Source organism: Mobula birostris, chromosome 12 (assembly GCF_030028105.1).
Source record: "Mobula birostris isolate sMobBir1 chromosome 12, sMobBir1.hap1, whole genome shotgun sequence".
Classification (NCBI taxonomy): Eukaryota; Metazoa; Chordata; class Chondrichthyes; order Myliobatiformes; family Myliobatidae; genus Mobula; species Mobula birostris.
Genome location: NC_092381.1, coordinates 43,162,693 through 43,188,931, shown reverse-complemented (window position 1 = coordinate 43,188,931; position 26,239 = coordinate 43,162,693). Strand labels below are relative to the sequence as shown.

At 39.9% G+C, this 26,239-nt stretch overlaps 1 protein-coding gene across 11 annotated transcripts in view; it reads right to left on the bottom strand.

Moving 5' to 3' along the window:
- Positions 1 to 312: 312 nt before the first annotated feature.
- The window catches only part of mast2 (microtubule associated serine/threonine kinase 2), a 456,242-nt gene continuing 430,315 nt past the window's right edge, over positions 313 to 26,239 (bottom strand). For all 11 annotated transcript variants that reach the window (XM_072273698.1, XM_072273699.1, XM_072273700.1 and 8 more), the window contains 8 exons: positions 24,927 to 25,090; positions 21,096 to 21,376; positions 19,555 to 19,770; positions 15,102 to 15,328; positions 14,850 to 14,972; positions 11,250 to 11,386; positions 7,153 to 7,340; positions 313 to 3,937 (listed from right to left, as the gene is read on the bottom strand). In XM_072273698.1, the coding sequence (XP_072129799.1) occupies positions 1,767 to 3,937; positions 7,153 to 7,340; positions 11,250 to 11,386; positions 14,850 to 14,972; positions 15,102 to 15,328; positions 19,555 to 19,770; positions 21,096 to 21,376; positions 24,927 to 25,090 (3,507 nt within the window). In that variant the 3' untranslated portion in view covers positions 313 to 1,766. The remainder of the gene's footprint in view (positions 3,938 to 7,152; positions 7,341 to 11,249; positions 11,387 to 14,849; positions 14,973 to 15,101; positions 15,329 to 19,554; positions 19,771 to 21,095; positions 21,377 to 24,926; positions 25,091 to 26,239) is intronic.

Genomic DNA, 26,239 nt, shown 5'->3' with positions numbered 1-26,239 from the left:
CAGCATTACACACAACTTAAAATTGCCCATGGAAATTAAGTTATGCAAATTATTACTAAGTTGCTCACCTACAAATTGTATAGTCTCAAGACATTACAACTTTATAGACCGTATATAGTGCATAATTGCATGACCATCTAATAAATGTGAGTGTGTAAAATCCGTATATTAAAAAAATGTCATGTACTGAAGGAAGTTAATTTGTGGTTAAAAAATGGATACAAAATGCTTAGAAAAGAAACACATACTGTAGTTTTCCCAAATTGGCAAAAATCATTTAAAGAAAATAACACTTAAATACACAAAAAAGTATTTTCTTTTCACGGCAGTAAACACAACCCTTTTATTTCAAGTATTTTCCTCATTACCTTTGAATGAAAACATCATAGCAATAAAGAAATTCAGTCAGATGCACTGCAAGTATAGGTTCCAGAGTGCCCATAAAGTCCACAGCTTATTTTTACTAGTTTTGTTTTTTATATATAAAAAAATCAAACACAGCAATTAAAATTTAGTCAGTATTAATCACTGACAGTCTAACTTACTCAGTTCAACTAACTGACACATTTAGCTGAATGTAGCTAAAACAAAGCAATCTAAGATTGTTAGTCTAACTAAAGCTCCACTTCTATTAGTGCAATATATTATTAACAAAAACATGATACAAGTTGAACAGAGGAGGAGTTACACCAAACAAATTCTGCACATCAGCTGAAACCCAACACAAAATTTATTGCTGTCATGGGAAGTTTTAAGAGTGATACAAGAGATATAAAAATATGAATTAATGGGTCTTGTATATTAATTAGCTTACTAAATTTGTATCATATTAAATTCCATATGTTTGAAGGGAATGGGTTAAAGCCAACATGCAATAAAAACAGAACACAAAAATGCTTACTGCACCACAGTTGTTGGTGATTGTGTGTTGATTAAATACTAAAATGCTTTTTTAATGCTTTCCTCTAATTGTGAAAGCATTTCCATTACACATTCACTACATCCCTCCAAGACAAAGTATCTATGTGGCACAAACCCATAAAGACATCCAAGACTGTCATGTGTATATTTACAATAAATAAGATACATTTCTCAGATACATTAATACAAAAAAAAAGAAAAATTACATTATACTCTTGAAGCACTCTGCAGGAATGTATTACTTTGCATAGTGACAAAATACATTACAGAGCTAAGGATTCAGGCAACTTTATAACAATGATGAATCCTGTAAATTGTAAAGCATAAGCCTTGATCACGGCTTTGTTGGCAAACTTGTCCTGTACATCAGAGGACCTGCTTGCTATAAATGCAGAAAATAGAGACATTTTGTAAATGGGAATCGGTTAAATACGAAAATGTAGAAAATAGGGGTGACAAATAAGATAAATGACTTGATGCACTCATGTTCATTGTGGCATTTCTCATCAAATCACAGTGTACACAGAAATTATCATCCGCTTTGCTTCTTTCAAAAGGTCGTTGGTCCAACATAAAGTCAATATTGACATAAGCAAAAAAGAAAAATAACTCCTAATACACTGATTGTTAGCTCACTTTGGCAGCACAAGCATTGCCTCCAAAACTGAATTTAGTGTTAAGGATATGCTAAACTATTCACAAATATCTTACTGAGTGTTTTTTTGGAACTGTAAAAGGAAATAAAGTCAAACTAGCTTTAAGGAGCCTCCAAAAGAAATTTTTTTAGTTAGATCCAGATGACCACTTGTATACAATGGAAACATTCCAATTATGTTTTCTAATTATCACGTAAATTTTTGTGAAAGCTGGGAATCTTGTCCTTTCTTGTCTACAGGTTGCTTAGTTTTGAATTGACAGCTCCCAGATTGATCTTTCTCACATTTTTCCACACAGGATTGTTGTTCTCTTGGTAATGAACTTCCTGTAGTATCCTGCAAAACTCTTTGTTCACTTAATACTCCTGTGACTTGGTCAGGTTTTAACAAAGATCCACAAAGAATGACCTTTTCTTCAAATTGTGATTTTGCATTTGCAGGCAGTGGTGAGGGCACAGCTGCACTTTGAAATGTGGTAAACTGTGACACTTGCTTTTCATTTCTGGTCATCAATTCTTCTGACTCTAATTCTTTCCTCCTCTCGGTCTCTGTTATTCCAGGGATAGCCAATTTCACTGGACCCAGCACATTTTTGGCAACAGTAGCTAAATGGGAAACAAAAGGTGCTTTAGCAAAGCTAACTGGAGAATATTTTGAGCCAGTGCTTTCCATGCTGAAGGCAAGTTGACTTTTAGTGAGCATCTCTTCATTTTCTTTTAATCTTTGCTCACATTGGCTTATTTTTCTTTCTACTTCCCCAATAGCGGATTGGTTAATTGCTTCTTGACGCTTCACATTATTTGACGGAAGAGGCTTTTCGCTAATTTCAAATGCATCTTTTTGTTTATTTGCACTCTGCCCTTTGATCTCATCCTTTGCCGTGCTTTCAGTTCCAGTGGCCAACTTCTTCAGATCTTCAATTTTCTTGGATGGCTTTGAAGGTTGAGGGGATCCTGATCTGAGAAGTAAATTGTCAGCTATAGGGGAATAGCATGCAATTAGTTTATCAGTTGCTTCTGAAAGTTTCTGATGTGCATCCTTTGATATGTGCATTATTTGATTAAGAGGACTACTGTCATTATCCTTGCTAGATTCTAACAAACTAGTTTGAACGCCTTGTTGTATTTTGAATGATGCTGCCTTTCCAAGCATTTGGCTTGATGCTTCCTCCAGTGCTTTTTGCATTAATGTAGTCTTAGAGGAGTCATTCTTTGTAGTGGCAATATCTAGCACAGGTTGTTTTCTTTCAATGGCTTTTAAGTTATTGGAATCTGTTTTAAGCTGGCCATTCTTGTGGATTCCAGAAGCAGCATGTTCTAACATGGGTTTTTCTACACGTGCTGTGTTGATTGTACAATCTTCTGATTGATCAAGTTCTCCCATTTTATGCGGTATTGTACTGTCCAATATAGTTCTCCCAACACTGAGCTCTGGAAGCAGAGCTAAGTTCATTTCTGTAGATCTCATTTCTTTAGCCTCACAAACAAATGCAGAACTGAGGTCATCTTCCGAAGAATCCCTGCTTTCTGCTTTATGTGGGACACAACCTAGTTCATCTAAATTTGAATCTTCTTTTTGAACACAGGGCCATTGCAACTTCTTTCTTTCCTGATGGTCTTCTGAACCTTCATCACTTTCATCTTCAGAGACATCTACCTCACGAATGGCATCCTGCTTTTGTAGTGCTTCTCTCCTTTCTGCCCTGTCATGTCTTATTGCTACTAATTTGTCATTGAGCTTTCCCCTATTCATTCCATCTGAATGTTCTTGCCTTCCAATTTTTCTAGCAGCAGGTTGCTTTAGAGTTCCCTTTTCTGCAGGGCCACGTTTACTGCCTGACGATTCATTGGCAGACTCCTGTAAACTCTGTAGACTGGGGTCCCTCTGCAGCATTTCCTTCTTGAATTCAGAATGTGATATATCCAGGCTATGCTTTCGGGAAGATGACAACTTCTTTTCAGATGATAAAGTGGCAGCCAATTTTTCAGCAGACTGGACTCTTTTTAATAATGGTGATCTCGGTGGTTCAGCACTTTTGGGCCTGGATTTCTGCCTGACTAATGGTGGTGACGAATGTAATTTCACTGGGAATGATTGTGCTGCATTCGAACTACCCAGAGAATGTGAAGGTAATGGAGATGGGGAGCGCTGAGGCGAAGTTGGTTGTGGAGTAGGTGACGGAGTGCGAGCAAGGGGAGACAGAGGGATGTTTCCTGCAGACTTGCGTCTTGGTGATCTATACTGCCGTTGAAGCTTAGGTGCCAGTCCTTGGAGAGAGCTTGGACGAATGTGACCAGAACTAGCTGGAGAATTGGGTACGCTGGAATTGGGAGAGCTGCTCTGAGATGAATTGCCAGCAACTAGAAACAAGGAGAATGAAATAGCATATTAGCACTAAAAGTAATCAATTACAGGTTTCATTAGATATTGATTTTGGAAGAAAATTATCAAAAACTATTCAAGGAGACTTACTATAATAAAATGCCATTGCAACCTAATTTTTGTACCAAAATACGAACAGGATGAATACTGTATATTGAGTAACCAATTTTTATGCTCTTTTGGGACAAAGTAGGTTGTTTTTGGACAAAGGAGTTGAAAGAAACTCACTTTCAGCATTTCAAATCACAAAAGGGTGTCTTTAAAATAATGTATTTATTTTTCTTCTATGTTCCTCACCCAGTTAGTGTTAAGAGGACAAATAAAAGATCAAATGTAGGGGCCAGATCACACTGATTTTTAGTTGGTAGTTCCATCTAGATAGGAACTGGGATTGGTTTATTATTGTCATATTAACAGTGAAAAACTTGTTTTGCATATTTTCCATACAGATCAATACATTACACAGTGCATCAAGGTAGTACAAGGTAAATCAATAACAAATGCAGTGTATCTTTCATTCTGTTCTGGACTTTTGCATCTGCAGCAAGGAAGTAGAAGATTTGCTGGAGGTCAGATGATAGTGCATCTAATCAGCATGATTGGTGGTAGTTCCATAACATACTGAGCTCAAGACATGATACAGTTCATATATGGCCCATAGCTTCTGTGCCAGACACTTTTAATTAATTTGTAGGGTAGAGATACTTACTAATAGTTATAGAGTCAGAGAGATACAGCAAAGAAACAGACCCTCTGTGCTGACCAACATTTGGAGTTATGTGGTAGCAATGACGGAAGCCAATAACACATTAAGCATGATCCTTTTCAATGGGCTACATATACCATTGCTATAAACACAAATGGAATTGTCCAAATACAAATTATTCGAAAGAAAACAATTCCTATTTCTTCAGAATTATCAAACTATCAACATTAACTCAGAAGATGACTTTTTGATGAAATCAATAGTTCAAAAATGATCAGAAATGACCATAAACTGTTGGTGCATTGTCAGTTTTAACATTAACAGTGATAAAAACATATCACTGAGAAAAAAGCAAATAGATAAGAGTTCTTCAATTAGCCTACATAAAAGGAAGTTGTCTCATTTTCAGTAAATATAAATACATACTATTTATTATGATGCAAGTAAGATGAGGAAAAATGAGTTTCTTGGAATCCAGAACTATTCTTTGACCTTGCTGCTTTGCACAGCAAATAATACTGAATTTTTCAGTTTCAACAATCTTAGACAATCTAGCAATTTGATTTTTCATGTGATCTGATTCACAAGTTATTATTGAAATCTTAAATTGAAGAAACAAAATGACTTCAAACAGCATGTTTCTACAATTATCACAGTGCAAACTTACTTTATACATGTAAAAAAACTCCTTTCAGAGTTTAAAACTAATGAAACATGATGATATTCCATGAGTTTATCCATCTTAACTGAATACTAATTTTGACCTGGAACGAGGAAAGCATTTAACCTGACACCTGGCCATTACATTCAAGCCTTGGTAGAGTCACTGCTTCGTAATACTTGCAAAGAGTTGGAGTTTCTAAAGTTTCCTGACTCTCTATTGAATCATAGATCTTTTTGTTATCTCTTTAATAAATTTGGGTTTGTAAGTCATCTGTTCCACATACTGATCAGCCTTTGATCATGTTGAAAATAAAGTTGATCCTACCTTTTAGGCATCCTCTGATATTTTAATATTTTATGGCATCCTCACATCTGTTGTCATCTGTTTTCTTCTTTACAAATTAAATTCTTTGAGGTATCCCTAACTTTGGTAATCTTAAAATAGGTCATGTAGTTTGTTACATTTTGTATAATTACAATTATCCACACATTACTTTAAAGGGGTTTGTATTTAACATTTTTGGGAAAAAATGATTCCTAATTTGTCCATAACAGAAAATATATTAATGGATAATCAGGCTAGATGTGTATTTAAGTCTGCAATGAAGTTAGAGCATAACATGTTCTGATTCATAGTAGTATAATGCAAATTTTATTAATGGTCAATTAAGGACAGTTGTCAGATGATAACTGGGATTTTGCAAGAAAGGATACTTCACAAAACTAAGGGATCATAGATTCAATGGCTTGGGGGAAGGTGGTCTGTACCTCCAACACAGTGGAGCACACAAATAGATTCAGAAGTACGCAAAGTATGCGAGAATTACAAAAACGTTAATGAATTTCATTCAATAAAAAGCACATAGAACTCCTAAGTAATTAATTATAGTTTCATTGGAATTTTTGGTGTACACTGATACTATTTTAATGCATGATCCAAGTATCCAACATAAGTCATTTCAGATTAATGAAACAAGACATTAACATCAACCATCCACAAAGCGGTCTGTGGTTTTGCTTGGAGTAAAACAAACTTTTGCTTGCTGTTTGAACCACCTTTTTTTTACCATTCATTGTTCCCTCATCTTCCATAATTAATTTATTTTTACCTTGACTATATTTATTCATTTACTAATATTGTAATCAATTTGTACTGCCATTCAAAAGATATTCTGGTATAAGACATAAAATCAGGAAATTGAAATCTTAACAAGAATGGGATATTTAAAATACAATCTAGAAGCAAGGAAGGCCCGAGAGATTTTACCAGGCTAATAGCATTCAACACAACGGTCTGGCATAGTTATTACAATGCCATCACGTTGAGCACCTAAAGCAATCAATTTAAATATAACCTGCAATGCCTTCACTTTTATTTTTAGCCTATATATTTAACTGTTGATATACTTGAAAACAGTCAGATATTTGAAGAAAACTTTTGTACTAAATTGTTCTAGAAAGTAAACTTAACTCGAGAGATGCAAAAGCAGCAATGCATGATTTACTCCAATCTCAATCGCACCCCAAGGAGGCACATGCACCAGCTTAAAAACACTTACTTTGTATCTACAGGACTGAGATTGTATTTAGTTACTTTGTGCTAGGTGTTCCATTCCAAGGAAGCAAAGGAGGGCCAGGGAAAATATTGATGTAAGCTTCTATCAGCAAGAAAGCATCATCATCATCATTATTATGTTCCTAAGAAATTCAAGACTATTATCTTAAGTCAAGGCAATGCAGATTAAAATGAGCATTTTTTTTTAAAGAATGAGTTATATTTAGTTTTTGAAAGTATAAGATTTCAAATAAAGAAATGAGATCCACCTGAATGTGTAGAATCTGCTGCGGATCTATAATTCTGTGTTGGCGAGCGAGGGGAAAGAGTGTGCGTTGGTGAACCTGGCACACTTTCACCCGATGAAAGCGATCGATTCAGGGAGGACAAACTCCGACTTGTATGTAGCAATGAGGCTTGTTTTGTAATCTTGCGAAAGAGGGAATTCCTTTTCTTACTGTAAATTAGAAAAAGTTAAAAACACAGGCATAACATTACAAACTACAGAAAATAAAATGAACTCAGAGATGTTCTGATCAATATCAGGGACCATTCACTAGAGTACAGTTGACAGATAACCATTTGAACTTCTAAGAATGCCATTATGAATTGCGCATTAACATGGTGGCAACAGTAGACCAAGCCATCAAAGTGATACCGAAGAGGAACTTGCAATACTCTTATGAGAGATCTCAGTGACAAAGAAGTTGGATGTAGCGATTGAATCTATTGTGAAAAAAGTACTCAAGTATCTACCATAAATGTCAACCATATTTCCAGGAAACTAACACATAATTACAGTGCCTATAAAAAGGATTCACCCCCCCCTTGGAAGCTTTCCTGTTTTATTGTTTTGCAACTGTGACGAGAATACACATAAATTAAGATGTTTGCTGGCCTGGGCTAGCACCAGTGGCATCAGCAGTTGGTCTGCCACCTGTCCTCAGGGGAGGGAGAGATAAGGAACAATGAAGCAGCATTTGGAGATGTTAATGAAGGAGCCATCAGTCTGGGTATTGTCAAGATCGGCTCCCCCTTTGAACCCTGAACTGTTTGAAGTGATGGACAGGTGATCTGGAGATGTGTAATGAAGGGACGGGAGAGAGAGCTGTCTAGAGCGGCTCCCCCTTTGAACCCTGAACTGTTTGAAGTGATGGACAGGCGATACCCCAGCAGGGGGATAAAAAGGGACAGGTTCGCTAAGGCAAGGACACACACGACACCCGAGGTAACGAGACTCTGGAAGCGGTGCGCCTCTCACAAGTCGGTGGGAAGTACCGGGCCATAAACGCACAGGGTGGAAAGGTACGATCAGCGGGAACCCGGTGTGTGACCCCAGGTGACATCACAAAGGACTCGCCCGAAAGCTGCTTGTGAGCAATATCGCAGGTCTGTGAGTGGAAGCCATTCTGAATGATCAGTTGTTCTCGTTCTCTCTCTCCTTCCCCCCATATTGTCCATCGCCATGGCAACGATTACTGCGAACTGAACTAAATTGAACTGAACTTTGCGTCACTTTGAAATTGGTCATTTACCCCTAGACAACGATAGAGCTTGATTGATCCTGTTATCTTAATTCTGTGCACGTGTGTTTATTATTGCTGAACTGTTGCATTCATTATCCTTTCGATTACTGTGTTGCTTGTTTCTTTAATAAAACTTTCTTAGTTCTAGTAATCCAGACTCCAACTGAGTGATCCATTTCTGCTGGTTTGGCAACCCAGTTACGGGGTACGTAACACAACATTGAATCACAGTGGATTTAATTTGGCTTTTTCTGACACTGATCAATAGAAAAAGACTCTTTTGTGTCAAAGTGAAAACAGATCTCCACAAAGTAATCTACATTAATTACAAATATAAAACACTAAATAATTGATTGCATAAGTATTCATCCCATTTAATATGGCACACCAAATCATCATTGGTGCCGCCAGTTGATTTTAGAAGTCATATAATTAGTGAAATGAACATCACCGTGTGCAGTCAAGGTGTTTCAATTGATTGTAGTAAAAATACACCAATATCTGGAAGGTCCAACAGCTGGTGAGTCAGTATCCTGGCAAAATCTACACCATGAAGACAAAAGAACACTCCAAGCAACTCTGCCAAAGGGTTACTGAAAAGCACAAGTCAGGAGTTTGTTACAAGAAAATTTCCGAGCCACTGAATATCTCTTGGAGTATAGTTAAGTCAATCATCAAGAAATGGAAAGAATATGGCACAGCTGTAAATCTGCCTAGAGCAGGCCATCCTTAAAAACTGAGTGACCATGCAAGAAAGAAGAGGATTAGTGAGGGAGACCACCAAGAGACCTATGACAACTCTGGAGAAGTTGCAAGCTATAGTGGCTGAGCTGGGAGGGACTGCACATACAACAACTGTTGCCGGGTGCTTCAACAGTCGCAGCTTTATTGGAGAATGGCAAAGAAAAAGCCACCGTTGAAAAAAACTCACATGAAATCTCCACTAGAGTTTGTCGGAAGGCATGTGGGAGATTCTGAAGTCATCCTGAAAAGGGTTCAGTGGTCTGATGAAACCAAAATTGAGCTTTTTGGCCATCAGATTATGTTTGGCATAAGCCAAACTCCGCACGTCATCAAAAACACATGGTCTCTATAATGAAGCATGGTGGTGCATCATGCTGTGGGGATGTTTCACTGCAGCAGGCCCTGCAAGGCTTGTGAAAATAGAGGGTGAAATGAATGCAGCAAAATACAGGGAAATCCTGGAAGAAAACCTGATGCAGTCTGCAAGAGAACTGTGACTTGAGAGAAGATTTGTGTTCCAGCAAGACAATGACCCCAAGCCAAAGCTACACAGGAATAGCTTAAAAACAACAAAGTTAATCTTCTGGAGTGGTCAAGTCGGGGTTCAGACCTCAATCCAATTGGGAATTTGTGGTCAGACTTGAAAAATGCTGTTCAGTCATGATCTGCATGCAATGACAGTGCTTGAGCAGTTTTGTAAAGAATGGGGAAAAATTGCAGTGTCCACATTTGCAAAGTTGATAGAGATCTATCCCCACAGACCCAAGGCTGTAATTGCTGCCAAAGGTGCATCTACTAAATACTGACTTGAAGGAGGTGAATACTTATGCAATCAATAATGTTGTTCTATTTAAATCTTACAACTATCCCACAACGTGGGGGAGTAAAAATCTTTGCCTTATGACTCCATCGCAATGCACAGAAATGTGAATTTAATAGTCTAATGGCTTGTATAAAGAAGCTATCCCATAGACTGCTGTTCCTGGCTTTAATGCTGCTGTACCACTTGCCAGACAGAAGCAGTTGAAACAGTTTATGGTTGGGGTGACTGGCATCCCCGATGACCTTCCAGGCCTTCTTTCTGCACCTGCTGCTATAAACCTCCTCGATGGAGGGAGATCACATCCACAGACATGCTGGGCTGGCCGTACCACTCTCTGCAGTGCCCAGTGATGAGGGTTGGTGGAGTTCCTGTACCAGGAGGTGATACAGACAGTGTGCTCTCAATGTTGCCCCTGTAAAAGGTCGTGAGGATTTGGGGGCCTATGGTAAACTTCTTTAGTCGCCTGAGGTGGAAGAGACACACTGACACGAAAGAGTCCTTTTCTGTTGATTAGTGTCAAAAAAAAAAATTAAATCCACTGGGATTCAATTCTGCAAAACAATAAAACATAAAAACTTCTGGGGGGGGGGAAGAAGGGTGAATATTCTTTCTAGGCACTGTATAACACAAGTTTATATAGTCTTACTATTATATCACATTGCAAATCTTCCAGATATGGACTATCACACCAAGGAGCTGAACAGATACTATGCAAAATAACATGAAACAAACTGATCATTCAAACTTTTGTCCTTCACAAATGAAGAACAATGCACATTATTGGGTGCAAATACAATGGAAATTTCTGTTGAGTGAAAATCTGAAGCAGTTACTTAACAGAGAAATTTACTGCACACCTGGTCATCATTCAACACATCATATCCATGCTTAGCAAAAAAAAGCTGTTCAAACAAATCTCAGTTCCCAAACAATAGACTCGTAGCCACATTCTATTGTGGTTCAAATGGGATTAAGGTTTTGCTCTTCACTACTCTATTTGATAGTGAACTTTAAATCTCCACCATGCTTATCCTCAGCACCCTTCTAATCATTCCATCTTAATTTTGATCTTCAGCACACACAACCCTCCACCATCCTGTTACCAACCTCCATAAATTATGCCTATTAATAATTCATATGCAAGCAATTACAGCAAAAATGAAAAATTATCATGCTCATGTCAATCAATAATGATGTAAAGGATTCTAACATAAACAGAATTAAATACGCAGAATTACTATGGTGACGATTTCAGCTTTTTGGGGAACAATACCTGTCTTGGCCATCTTTTGTTTTACTCTTCTTATTCCTCCTTGCCATCTTTGACTTGTGTGTAGATCGCCGAGCTGGCCCAACCTTGATTGATGTATTCTCAAAAGGAGTTGTTGATATTGAAACCTTGTTTCCACTCTATTCATTGGAAAGATTTGATTTTATTTTTGTATCAATGACTTTAATTTTAACTACACATTATTCTACATTACGCACTGACATCGGTTCAGAGATTTAAATGCCACAACATTGTAAACATCTTAAGATACTGTTACAAGAAATGTAGTCCAAAACAATTTCTAAACATTTTATATAAATTTTGATTTCAGGTATTTTTAAACCATTAAAAAATTCGAATCAATCCAGTTGGCCAAATTTTGATACTGACATATACAGTTTAATACTAACTGTACAACTTCCACAGTGCAGTCCTTTTTCATTCATGCAGAGTAGTAAAACAAAGACTACCTGGTTATTGGAGAGCTATAGCTTTCAAGCAAAGTGGTAGCTCTAACAACATAAGAAAATGGCAGGAGTCAGCTACCTGCTGGAAATATCTTTCTAAAGCTATAGTGGAGCGTGTATCAAGCTTCAAATTCCTTGGTGTCCCCATTTCCGAGGATCTCACCTGGTCCCTGAACTCCTCCATCCTGATCAAAAGGGCGCAACAGTGCCTCTATTTCCTGTGGAGCATCAAGAAAGCTCACTTCTGTCCCAGGATACTGACGGACTTTTACCGCTGTACCATTGAGAGCATACTCACCAACTGCTTCTCAGTGTGGTATGGTAATTGTCCCGTATCGGGACAATTAAGCCTACCGTGTCGAACCTTGTGAAATGCCTTACTAAAATCCATGTAGATCACATCCACTGCACTACCCTCATCTATATGCCTGGTCACCTCCTCAAAGAACCCCATCAGGCTTGTTAGACACGATCTGCCCTTCACAAAGCCATGCTGACTGACCCTGATCAGACCATGATTTTCTAAATGCCTACAGATCCTATCTCTAAGAATCTTTTCCAACAGCTTTCCCACCACAGATGTAAGGCTCACATTATCTATAAAACATTGTGCATCATGCTAAATCAAAAGAAAAATGCCAAAACCTGCTAAACAAACATTAAAAATTAAAGAGGGGGTAAAAATTATTTATCACCTTTGTAATTACTGTGCTAACTTTCTTCTGGTGCGATACTGTATATTACCTTACCAACTCACCCAATTTGTGGATGCAGAAAATTGGAAGATTTACCAGAATAAATACCCCGTCTTTCTGTAAGGTCTAACGGTATGGTAAAATTTCAATAGACCAAACCAAAATGAAGAGAAAAGAGAATTCAAGGTAAGTCATGGAAATTATAACAGAAAAGCACAAGTCTGGAGAAGGGTATAAGACCATCTCAAAGGAACTGAACATACCTTAGACCTCAGTGCAATCCACCACACTGCCCAGGTCAGACCATCCCTCTAAACTTAGTCATGGAGAGGAATGGAACTTGTAAGAGAGGCTACTATAATGCCAACAGTCATTCCCAGTGAGTGACAGAAGTCAGTGGCTGTAACTGGAGATGAAGTTCATGTCTCCACAATCTCCAAGACCTTGTACAAAAAGGGTATTTATGGAAGAGTGGCAAGGAAAATACCTTGGCTAAAAAAAAATGCACACCCTTGCCCATTACGACTTTGCAAAGTGTCACTTAGAAGATACTGTAAGGATGTGAAAGAAGGTCTTTTGGTAACACAATCCCTGCTGTAAAGTATGGTGGTGGTAGCATCATGCAATGGGGATGCTTTTCAGCATCAGGGACTGGAAATCTAGTCAGGATTGATGGGAAGAAGAATGCTGCTAAATACAGAGATTTCCTAGATAAAAACCTGCTAGCCTCTACCAGAAAGCACAAACTGGGGAGGAAGTTCATCTTTCAGCAGGGCAAGGACTTGCCGGAGTAACCATGGAGTGATTTCAAATGAAGAAAATTTATGTCTTTGAGTGGTCCAGTCAGAGCCTGACCTTAACCCAATTGAACATCTCTGGCAAGACCTCAAGATTGCTGTCCACAGCCACTCTGAGTGCCTCACCAACTAACCTGGCAGAGCTTGAGCAATTTGCAAGGAGGAATAGTCACGTTCTGCAAAGCTAATAGAGACTTATCCAAAAGAACTACTGGCTGTAATAGCTGCAAGGGGCGATTCAACTAAGTACCGAGCAAAGGGGAGGTTCATACTTTTGAACTGCTGACATTTCAATTTTTCAATTTTTAGATTTTATGCTTTACAATTTTCCCTGTTCTTTGAGTTCTACTGTGAAAAAGCAGCATGTGATCCAAAACAAAAATTCTCAGTTAAATTGATCAAAATCCCTGGATATAATATTTATGTGAACAAAGGGTTGGGGACTGAATACTTTTATAAGTCACTGTAGGTCATTACAGAATTAGTCTCATGAATCTGTTTTAAGACCATAAAACCATAAGATATGGGAGCAGAAGTAGGCCATTTGGCCCATTGAGTCTGCTCCGCCATTCAATCATGGGCTGATCCAATTCTTCCAGTCACCCCCACTTCCCTGCCTTCACCCTATACCCTTTGATGCCCTGTCTAATCAAGAACCTATCTATCTCTACCTTAAATACACCCAATGTCTTGGCCTCCACAGCCACTCGTGGCAACAAATTCCACAGATTGACCACCCTCTGACTAAAGTAATTTCTCCGCATCTCAGTTCTAAAAGGATGCCCTTCAATCCTGAGGTCGTGCCCTCTTGTCCTAGAATCTCCTACCATGGGAAATAACTTTGCCATATCTAATCTGTTCAGGCCTTTTAACATTTGGAATGTTTCTATGAGATCCCTCCTTATTCTCCTGACTAAAAGGAAAACAGCCTAAGAGTTGCCAGACATTCTTCATCTGGTAACCCTTTCATTCCTGGAATCATTCTTGTGAATCTTTTCTGAACCCTCTCCAATGTCAGTATAACCTTTCTAAAATAAGGAGCCCAAAACTGCACACAATATTCCAAGTGTGATCTCAACTGGCTCTTTTGACGGGCTCTTTCATTGTTCCAATGGAAGTTAATTCCAAAATGCTCTCTTTTACTCTTTTCTATTGATGCTACATGGACTGTTAAGTTGATTACTTATTTGGTGTCATTTCTTAAACTAGTTTGGCTTTCAGACTAAGATTTCTTAAAACTGAGTGTTAAAGCAGACGTTATATATTAAAGTCGTCCACAACCATCATTTTTAGAAACAATTCAACATCTACAAAACAATGGATTATCAGCAATGATCTAGCTCTCCAGGTGGAGATGCCACCTAAATATCCTTCTTCAAATTTCACACCAGGTAATGACAGTTGTAGAGAAACACAAAAGGGAGACAGGCCCTTCAGCCATCTAGACTAACACTATTTTTCCTCTTGTATCCCATTTATTTCCTCTCACTCCATTTCTCCTGGCAGCCACCTGCAGCAGTCAATGAACGTCCAACATTCAGGAGGAATCCAAATCACCCAGGGGAAGCCCACAGAATCACAGTGAAAGTGCAGGAGCAAAGCAGAAAACAAATCACATACGTGTTTTCTGAAAGTGTGCATTACCTTTAATATGAGTTCCACCACCTCTGTGTGCACTAGACCGTGGACAGGTTCTCCATTTACATGAGTTATCAAGTCTCCAGCACGTAGGCCAGCATCGTGGGCAGGTCCATCACTCTCAACATGCTGCAGTACAAAGAAGGCGCACAAGATGAAAGGAGGATACAGCACACCAGTCTGAAGAGGACAAAACCAAATAGATGTTCCCATTTTATATGCAACATAGCAGTTACTTACTCAGTAAAATCTACTTACCCAGACCATATGGTGAACAGTAAAGATATCACTCTCTCCCATGTAAACTCGGATAGCACGAAGCGTAAACCCATATTTTTTCCCAGCTCTGTGGATAACGATTGGAGGCTTCAAATTGCTTACTGCTGGAGAAAAATCTCGGCTTGGTGAAGAATCCCGTGAAGATGGATTGGACGATAAAGAACGTGGTGACATAGGGCTGGCTAAAGGAGAACCAATATGATGATCTATATAAACAAAGGATATAAAAGTAGTTAATTTGTAAGGTTTATTCCAAGTTTCACCATCAAAAAGTAGTTTATCTCTTGGGGGTACACAATATTCAACTAACTATTTTATGTACCATTACAAGTGAACACATCAATCTCCATCAATCTTTATGTAGAATTGACTTAAATAAGAATTTATTTAAAAGTATTTCAATGTTTGCCATAAAGGGCTTTAAAATACAAACAAGAGAAAATATGCAGATGCCGGAAATCCAAGCAACACACACAAAAGGCTGGAGGAACTCAGCAGGCCAGGCAGCATCTATGGAAAAGAGTAAACAGTCAATGTTTTGGGCCAAGACCCTTAATCAGGATTGGAGAAAAAAGCTGAGAAGTCAGAGCAAGAAGATGGTGGGAGGGGAGGAAGAAAGAAAAGGTAATCGGTGATAGGTGAAACCAGGAAAAAGAGAGAAAGATGTGCTTGGTGGTGGAATCTCATTGGAGATGACAGAATTTACGGAGAATTATGTGCTGGATGTGGAGGCTGGTGTGGTGGTAGGTGAGGACAAGAGGAACCCTGTCTCTTGTGGGGTAGTGGGAAGATGGGGTAAGGGCAGACATGCACGAAATGGAAGAGATGCAGGTGAGGGCAGCGTTGATGGTGGAGGAAGGGAAGCCCCTTTCTTTGAAGAAGGAGGATATCTCCTTAGTTCTGGAATGAAAAGCCTCATCCTGAGAGTAGATGAGGCAAAGGTGGAGGAATTGAGAGAAAGGGATGGATTTTTACAAGTAACAGAGTGGGAAGAGGTATAGTTGAGAGAGCTGTGAGAGTCCGTGGGTTTACAATAGACATCAGTAAATAAGCTGTCACCAGAAACAGAGACGGGGGGAAGGTGTCAGAAATGGACCAGGTAAATTTGAGGGCAGGGTGGAAGTCGGAGGCAAAGTTTATGAAGTCAACCAGCTCTGCATGGATGCAAGAAACAGCACCAATGCAGTCGTCGATGTAGGGTAGGAAAATTTGGGGAGTGATACCATTGTAGGCTTGGAACATAAATGATTCCACGTAGCCAACAAAAGGCGGGTTTAGCTGGGACCTATGCAAGTACCCATGCTTACACCTTTTGTTTGCAGGAAGCTGGAAGAGCCAAAGGAGAAACTATTTAGAGTGAGGACCAGTTCCACCAGACGGAGGAGAGTGGTGGTGGAGGGAAACTGGTTGGGTCTGGTGTCCAGAAAGAAACAGAGAGCTTTGAGGCCTTCCTGATGGGGGATGGAGGTATGCAGGGACTGGACTAGGGTTGCCAACTGTCCCGTATTAGCCGGGACATCCTGTATATTGGGCTAATTTGGTTTGTCCCATACGGGATCACCCTTGTCCCGTATTTCCCCCGCTAAGGTAGAGCATTCCTATGAAACCACTTGTAAGCTGAAATGGCGTAAAGCACAGAAGCAATTACCGTTAATTTACATGGGAAAAATTTTTGAGCATTCCCAGACCCAAAAAATAACCTACTAAATCATACCAAATAACACATAAAACATAAAATAACACTAGCATATAGTAAAAGCAGGAATGATATCATAAATACACAGCCTATACCAAGTAGAAATAATGTATGTACAGTGTATCAGGATTGGGAAGATTAAGCCAAACCAATTTGTAGAAAAAAATTGGCACGTACACGCATGCGCATACAGGTGTCCGAGCAAGGCTTCATTGTCATGGTAGTCTTTCTTGGGGTAAACACAAGTGTCCCGTATTTGACTGCTACTTTTGTCCCTTATTTGGGAGTGAGAAAGTTGGCAACCCTAGACCGGATATCTATAGTGAAAATAAGATGACTGGGGCCAGGAAACTTGAAATCATTGAAAAGATCAAGAGTGTGTTAAGTATCATGGATGTAGGAAGGAAGAGACTGAAACAGAGGGATAGAACTGAGTCGAGGTATGCAAGTTCAGTGGGGCAGGAACAAGCTGAAACAATGAGTCTACCAAGCCAGGCAGGTTTGTGGATCTTGAGTAGAAAGTAGAAACAGGTGGTGCGGGGTAAGGGAGCTATGAGGTTGGTTGTAGTGGATAGGAGATCCTCAGAGTTAATAAGTTGGGTGATGGTGTGGGAGACAATGGCCTTGTGCTCCTTTGTGGGGTCCTGTTCGAGGGGTAAGTAAGAGGTGGTTACAGCTTATAGTTGTTGTCTGGCCTCCGCAAGGTAAAGGTCAGTTTGCCAGACTACTACTGCACTCCCTTTATCTGCGGGTTTGATGGTGAGGTTAGGATTAGTGCGGAGAGAGTGAAGAGCAGTGCACTGGGAAGGAGTGAGGCTTGAAAATATGTTTGTTTTACAAGTGGGATCAATGGCACAATGTGGTACAGAACTGTCTAATAGTCAGTTTTACCCCAGGCTATTCCAATACCACAGAAGAAGAGTGATGGCAAAATATTTTAGGAGCTGGAAATCTTTGTGGTATTATTGAATGATCTTTGAAACATTTTTAAATACAGTTTTTATTTGGAGACTTTGAGAATGAGCATTCAAACCTACATATTAACAGAAGAAAAATGTATTATTTCTTGTGAAGCTGAAACAAGTCAGAACTTGCTGAACTGAATAACTGAATAATGTTTTATTTAAGAGGGAAGAAAAAATTAGAACACGAGTTACAAGTTGAACAAGCAACTTGGGGAGAATGTGATCATAGTATTTCACTTTCTTTTTGTCAGTTATGTTGGAACATTTGAGAGTCTGTTGCGTAAACTGATCATTTGAAATACTATTACATACCAATGGGTATTTCATTGCATATATTCAAAACTATCACTCATCATAATAGAATACAGAGGAAATGTTAAGTTAAAAACTTGAACAAGAGAAAATCTGCAGATGCTAGAAATCCGAGGAACACACAGAAAATGCTGGAAGGAACTCAGCAAGCCAGGCAGCATCTACGGAAAAAAACACAGTTGACGTTTTGGGCCGAAACCTTCAGCAGAACCGGAGAAAAAAATGTTAAGGAAGTGGGGGGGGGGGGAGGGGAGAGAGAACCAGCAAGTGATAGATGAAACCTGGAAGGGAAGGTATGAAGTAAAGAGCTGGGAAGTTGATTAGTGAAAGAGGCAGAAGGCCATGGTACAAAGAAGGGGGAAGCAGCACCAGAGGGAGGTGACGGGCTGGCAAGGAGATGAGGTGAGAGAGGGAATAGGGGATGGGAAATGGAGGGGTAGGGGTTTGAGGGGCCTTACTGGAAGTTTGAGAAATCAATGTTCATGCCACCAGGTTGGAGGTTATCCAAATGGAATATAATGTGTTGTTCCTCCAACCGAAGTGTGGCCTCATCACAACAGTGGAGGAGGCCATGGATGGATATATCGGAACGGGAATGGAAAGTGGAATTAAAATGGGTGACCACTGGGAAATTCCGTTTGTTTTTGGTGGGTTGATGGTAGATGTTCGGCGAAGCGATCTCCCAACCTACGTCGAGTCTCACCCATGTACAGGAGGCCACACCAGGAGCACCGAACACAATAAGTGACCTCAACAGGCTCACAGGTGAAGTGTTGCCTCAGCTATCAGAACTGTTTAGGGCCCTGGATGGTAGTGAGGGAGGAGGTGTAGGTGTGATGTAGCTCTTGCTCCGCTTGCAAGGATAAGTGCCAGGAGGGAGATCAGTGGGGAGGGACAAATGGACAAGGGAGTCGCGTAGGGTGCAAACCCTGTGAAAAGCAGAAAGTGGGAGGGTGGAGGGACGGAAAGATGTGCTTGGTGGTGGGATATCATTGGAAGAGACGGAAGTTTCAAAGATTCATGCGCTGAACGGAGGCTGGTGGGGTGATAGTGAGTACAAGAGGAACCATATTCCTGGTAGAGTGGTAGGAGGATGGGGTAGGAGCAGACGTGCATAAAATGGAAGAGATGCGAATGAAGGCAGCGTTGATGGTGGAGGAAGGGAAGCCCCTTTCTTTGAAAAAGGAGGAAATCTCCATAATCCTAGAATGATAAGCCTTATCCTGAGAGCAGGTGCAGCGGAGATGGAGGAATTATGAAAAGGGGAGGAAAACTTGAGCATGTTTTACTTCTCCATGTTTTGTAAGCTGAAATCCTAATACATTGTTTCATTGCTCACTCTGTCTCTTCCCTAATTTAGTCATCTCTGAAAAGGATCGAATATTTAAAATTGTTGATTCTAGAGTCGATAAACAATTTAATACCAAGGTTCTTTCAGGTCGTCCAGCTTAATCCTCACCTGAAGGGATCATAAGGGACAAGGCAGTTGCAGAAGCTGATTTGATCACTTTATTGACAGGCCTGGAGGTCCGCTTCTCAGTTGATTCTCCAGATAATAGCCTGTGTCGAGCTCTGCGGGCTGCTAGGTCACTGATTGCTTTTGGAGTCGAAGAGTCTGATCCCTCTGCACTGTTACTGCGAGATCTCTGATCAGATAGGTCAGCAGTGCTGCTGGCTGGAATACAAATTAAAGCTACTTAACAGTGGCACAGATTATGCAGCCAATGACAAATGAATGACATCTGCTTTTCATTGAATTAACAGCTAAAATCAGTATACACAAACTACAGCATCTACTTGTGTGGACAATACTCGAAGTGTGGTCTTTATAGAGCTGCAATATTATCTCCTGATTCTTGAACTTAGTCACCTGACTACTGAAGGTTAAATACCTTAACCACACCCTATCAATCTGTGCTGCAATTTTGGACCCCAAGATCCCTCTGTTGCTCCACACTATTCAAAATCCTACTTTAACCCTATATTTTACCTTCAGGTTCAAACTTAAAGTGAATCACTTCACATTTTTCCAGAATAAACTCCACCTACTACTTGTCTGTTCAGCTCTGCATCCTATCAATGCCCTGTTGTAAACTACAACAACCTGCTACACCATCCACAACACCACAAACCTTTATGTCATCTGCAAACTTACACTTTCACTTCCTCATCCAAGTCCCAAAATTATCCCTATTATCTTCCTTGAACAATGGAACAACTTTTATTATCTTTTAATCCTGTGGTTCAATGACCATGGAAGATGCAAAGATCATTGTCAACACCCCAGCAATCTTTTTCCTCATGTTCCGTAGTAACCTAGGCTACATCCCATCTGGCCTGGAGTGCTGATGTTTTTCAGAAGTTCCAAAAAATACCTTTTTCTTAACCTCAACATGTTCCAGAACATAAGTCTGTTCTACCCTGACATCAGATTCTTCAAAGTCCCTCTCCCTGGTGAACACTAAAGCAAATTTTCATTAAGGACCTTCCCTACTTCCTCCACATCCAGGTACATTTCCCTCCTTATCCCTGAGCAGTCCTAATTTGGCACTAGTTATCTTCATGTTCTTCATGTTGTGTAGAACAGCTTGGGTTCTTTTTTCCTAATCCTACTCATCAAGATCTTTTCATTTGCCTTTCTAGCTCTCCTGAGTCCCTCCTTAGGCTCCTTCCTGTCTACTCAAGAACCCTGCCTGAACTTTACTCCCTAAGCATTAAGTATGCTTTCTTCTTCCTCTTGACTAAATGTTCTTCCGCTCTTGTCAAACATGGCTCCTTTACCCTACCATCTTTCCCCTGTCTCAGTGGGACAAACTTACCTCGAACATCATGCAAGTGGGCACCTTTAATTTCACCTGGCCAACACCTGACTTCATGACCACATTACATAGTGACTCATAATACCCTCAGTACTAAAGATGAGCATTAAATGCAGTCATCTAATATCAGGTTGATTATTGATCAGATAATCTTTAAAGCATTTTCACTTATGCACGTTACCTGTCAAAGTCGAGCTGCTGGTATTACTGATTGTTGAGGGAGGTGTGGCAGGGATAACATCCACTTGCAGAGTAAGGTCTTTCTCAGTAGGCTGTTCTGGAATAGTTAAGGACACTTCCTCTCTTGTCCTGGTAGCTTGTTGCTTCTTTCCTTCTTCGTCTCCATATATAGAAAAGCGTGGCATCTCTATTAGAGTTGAACAACGGCGTCTCACTGTTAGCGGAGGGCTCGAATCACTTTCAGTGTGGGAAGATTCTGATAATGACATGCGTTTTCTGATACTGAAGGAAGATAGATAGTTGGAGAGGTTGTGAGGAAACCATACATTAGTCATTAAAATTATCTACGTTATTGCTTTTTTCATAGCATACAACAGTCGTATCAAGATAATTAGCCTAATCTAGTAATGCAATACCATTAATTAGGCGAAACTACTCATTATTTAATGTAAGCACTTCCATTTAACTATTGGAATGTATAGCAAATTCATGGTCTTCAAAGATTCTAATGATGTGAGGATTATTTAATTGGAACCCTAAATTATATACATTTTTGGAAAAACAAAGAATGAGAAAATACAAAACTTTCGTGATTAGAGACAACATGTTCCTTCATGCTGCATTTATTTATGTATTTGCTAGAGATGTTTTACTAAACAAAAAATAGACAAAACAGCAATATGAGTATTGATAACTGTGTGATAAAAAATACTTTTCTAGCCAATATATATTCCCAAGGAATGCCACAACTATTGCCAATTGATAATAGTGAGTGGCTATCCAAGTCTCCAACGAGAATATATCAAAACAATTGCATGAATGATAATCAACAATGTATCCATATGGTGCTCTGAGACAAACATGAGTGGACAACTCTCTATTCAAGATTTTTGATAAAACTTCCAATATACTTTAGGGAATTTTATCGTGTTAAGGGCACTAAATATATATGTATGTACTTTATCAATGCTGGAAGAGCTCCTTGGACAATTGCTGGTTCTGCATCTCATTATGCTCTTTGTGGAGCACTTCCCACTTATCATTTTGTACTACATCAATTAGTAGATCTGTCTGGTCTACTGTTATAACTCTGCCTCCTTGCCTTGAAGCCAACCTGAGTGATATCAAGACCATTTAACAGATTTGTGAGTTACATAATGAGAATGTGCAGAAAGCTCAGTAGGCTTGGCAGCATTTGTGGGGGGAGAAACAACAGTTCAGAAAGAATTGAAGTATACACTTTATTTCCCTCCCCACAAATATCATATGATCTTTTAGTATAGAACAGGAGACAGTACAGCACAGGAACATGTCCTTCAACCCATGATCTCTGTGCCAAACACAATGTCAACTTCAACTTAGTAAACCAAGATTAAATTAAAACTTTGTCCTGCACAACACCCATATTCCTCCATTCCTTGCATATTCATGTGTCAATCTAAAAGTTTCGCAAATGTCACTATCATATCTGCTTTCACCACTACCCCTGGCAGCCTTATTCAGGCACCTGCCACTCTGTGAAAACTGGCCCCGCACATCTCCTTTAAACTTTCCTCCTCTCAAATTAAATGCACGCCCTCTTATATTTGACATTTCCCCCTGTAAAAAAGATTCTGACAATTCGTAATTTCATAAACTTTTTTCAGAGAAAAGAATCCAAGTTTGTCCAATCTCTTCTTACTAGCTGATACAGTTTAATCCAGGCAGCATCCTGGTAAACTCCTTCTATACCCTTTCCAAAAACTTCCATATACTCCCTATAATGGGAGTGACCAGAACGGCACACAATAATTTATTAATATTTTCTTATTATCTTTGATCCAGTGATCAATTGAACTTTTATTCATCACGTGGGAAAAGGCTGAATGTCTGACAATTAGTAGTATCCCAAGGACTGATCCCATCTATTTCATTAGTACAATGTGCACGGCCATCATTTATTGCCCACACATGCCCTTGAAAAGATGCTATTAGGTTATCTTCTTGAACCATTGCAGTCTACTGGTGGAGAAGTTTCATGATTTGGACCATGTGTGAATGCAGAAAGAGCGATACATTTCCAAGTCATGAACGTGGTAGTGATCATGGTTTTGGGAGATGTCATATGAGCGCCCTACACAAGTAAATCTACTGCAACTTGTAGATGACACACATTGAGGTGCAGCGAAGTTAAGATGGCGCTGAATAGCAACTCATTTGATTGCATCTTCAGAAACAGCTCTATTTCCATCTTTAATATCTTTATTTTTTCCTTTCAGGGTTCTTTTATAGACCCTGACCTGGAGTTACACACTGACTTCGGTTCTTTGCAGGAATGGGACCTATTCTCAGAGTTTCAGGACCGTCCGTTGTTCGGCACACCAAGGGTTTGGCCCGAGAGTCCGGTTTGGATTTGGAAGCCTAAGATCTCGGGGCTCTGGAGACGGGCGGATCGAGGGTTGGTATAACGGCAGGAGACCCATATGTCATTGGGGAGTCAGAAAATCTACTGCTGTGGGCCCGAAGACCCGGGATCTTAGCGACCTTCAGGCACAGATCTCGAAAAAAGCGACATAACAGACTTCTAACGTCATAAATCACCGAATTGTTTGTTATGTCTCCCTGCTCACTGGGAAAATGGAGACACCTCCTTTTCCCTCATTAGGGAGAGAGAGAGCCTGTGGGATGTCAAATCCCGGGTGAAACGCGAAGTCTTTGGGGTAACTGCAAGTCTGTGTCTTTGTTACTGCTTTGCTCACACTGAGTGTTCGGTTGTGGTACCAATGCTTACTTTTTTTTTGCCGGTGGGGGGAGAGAGTATTGTCGCTCGCTGCCGCTTATGTGTGGGAGGGAGGGGAGCTAGGGGGGACCTTGGAGTTCTTACATTAAACTGTTATTCATTCTTTGAGCACTCCTCTGTTTTCATGGATGTTTGTAAAGAAAAAGCACTTCAGGATGTATATTGTATACATTTCTCTGTCATTAAATTGGACCTTTGAACCTTTGAAGCCAGGTTTGGAATGAATGTTTAAGGTGGTGAACTAGGTACCACTCTAGCAGACTGGATGGTGTTAAGCATCTGTGTTATTGGTGCTGGTCACACCCAGGAAAGGAGACAAAATGCCTCTGACTTGTGCTTTCTATTTGATGGAGAAACTCTGGGGTGTTAGGAAATGTGTCATTACCTATAGAGCCCACAACTTCTGACTTCTTGTAATCACATTTCCAAAGTTACTCCATTTGAGTGTCTGGTCAATGGTGAACCCACGAATACTTATGGAGGGGATTTGGTGATGATATGACCACTGCATGGAATTGATTATGTGGTCAGACATTCTCTTGTTATTGATGGTCACTGCCTTGCACATTTGAGGTGCAATTGTACTTAGTATTTTTCTGCCAATACCTGAATGTTATCCTGATTATATTACATAAAAGGTATGGACTGCAGTGTTATGTTCTTCACTGCTTTATCCAAGCGCTGTTCAATTTGAAGGAGCACTAATTCATCCGAGGACAGTTAGTGATAACTAGGAGGACATTTTCTTGTTCATTTTTGATATGTCATCATACTTAACGAGACTGCAGACAATGTGATACTCTCCTGCCCATGAAACTTGATTTTGTCCAACGTTCTTAAAATCATTGACTGTCCAAGTCACCTAACATTTGTTTTAACTGAATCCCACTAGTAATGTTACTGAGACACAATCTGATCAGTCCCAAAGGTGATCATTCAAGATAGACATTTCTGTAAACAAGCACTAACCAATCATTTTCGGACTGAGGTGACAGTATATTAGTGGCCTAGTTTATTTATTCCCCTCAGTTTAACAGTAGACGGCTAACTCACATTTCAGGAGAGCCAATTATCCAGCTCCTGTCCCGTGTCTTCAGGCCACTAAGCCCATCCAACCTGTCTACCCTGTCCTCCTTCTCTTCACTGAAGCTGCGTTTGGTTGGAGGGGGTGTTTTTTTCTCTTCGTGAAGTGAAAGCCGTTCCATGCTACTGTAAACCTAAAAGATCAGGAATTTTATCAGTCATTGCATCTCTGAGAACAAAGGACATTAGTTTTAAATTAAATTTTGCAGGAACTCAAAATAAAGCTTTAAGACAAGCACCATCATTCAGTTAAAAATATATCCATCCTATAATTAACAATAACTTAGCCCCAGAAGAGCAAATTTCTTTATTTCCTTATCATGCACAATTATCTTCCAATTTTCAAGTTAAATATTATGAGTTTACTCTTTCTTACTCAGTGCAACATTCCAGTATGCCCACACTCCTCACTGATACCATATGGAGACAGAGGGATACAGGGATATTGTTGGCTTGAAGAGTTGTGGCCCACCAGTAATAAAGCTGAGAAGTAACAATAGTGAGAGGAACCATTACTCCCAAAATCCCCAAAAACTCTGATGACCAGCAAAATACCCCACTTTGCCTGACTGCCGAATACTCGAATGTTCTTGACAATGAAGCATTTATAGTACTGTGCAAATGTTTTAGGCATATGTATTGCAAGGGTGTCTAAGACTTTTGCACAGTACTGCATATTATGTCTTTCTAGTTACCTAATAACACTTAATAATACTGAGCTAATACAAAAGTCAGGAGACAGGTAGCTGGGTGACTGTCAGGAGAGGGAAAAGGAATAGAGAGAAAGAACAGAGCACCCCTCTGACAGTTCCCATCAACAATAAGTGTACCATTTTGGATACTGTTGATGGGGACAACCTACCAGGGACAAGTTGCAGTGGTTGCGTCTCTGGCACCGAGATTGGACCCTCAGCTCAGAAGGGAAGGAGGGAAAAGAGGAGAGCAGTAATGATAGGGGATTCGATAGTTAGGGGGACAGATAAGTGGTTCTGTGGAAGAAATCAAGAATCCCGGATGGTCTGTTGCCTCTCTGCTGCCAGGGTCTGCGATATCTCAGATCGAGTTCTCAGTATTCTCAAGAGGGAGGGTGAGCAGCCAGATGTCATGGTCCATGGAGGGACCAATGACGTGGATAGGAAGGAGGAGGAGGTCCTGCAAAGAGAATTTAGGAAAGTTGGTGCAAAGTTACAGGACAGGACCTCCAGGGTTGCAATCTCAGGATTGCTACCTGTGCCACCTGCTAGTGAGGCTAGAAATAGGAAGATAACGCAGCTAAATATGTG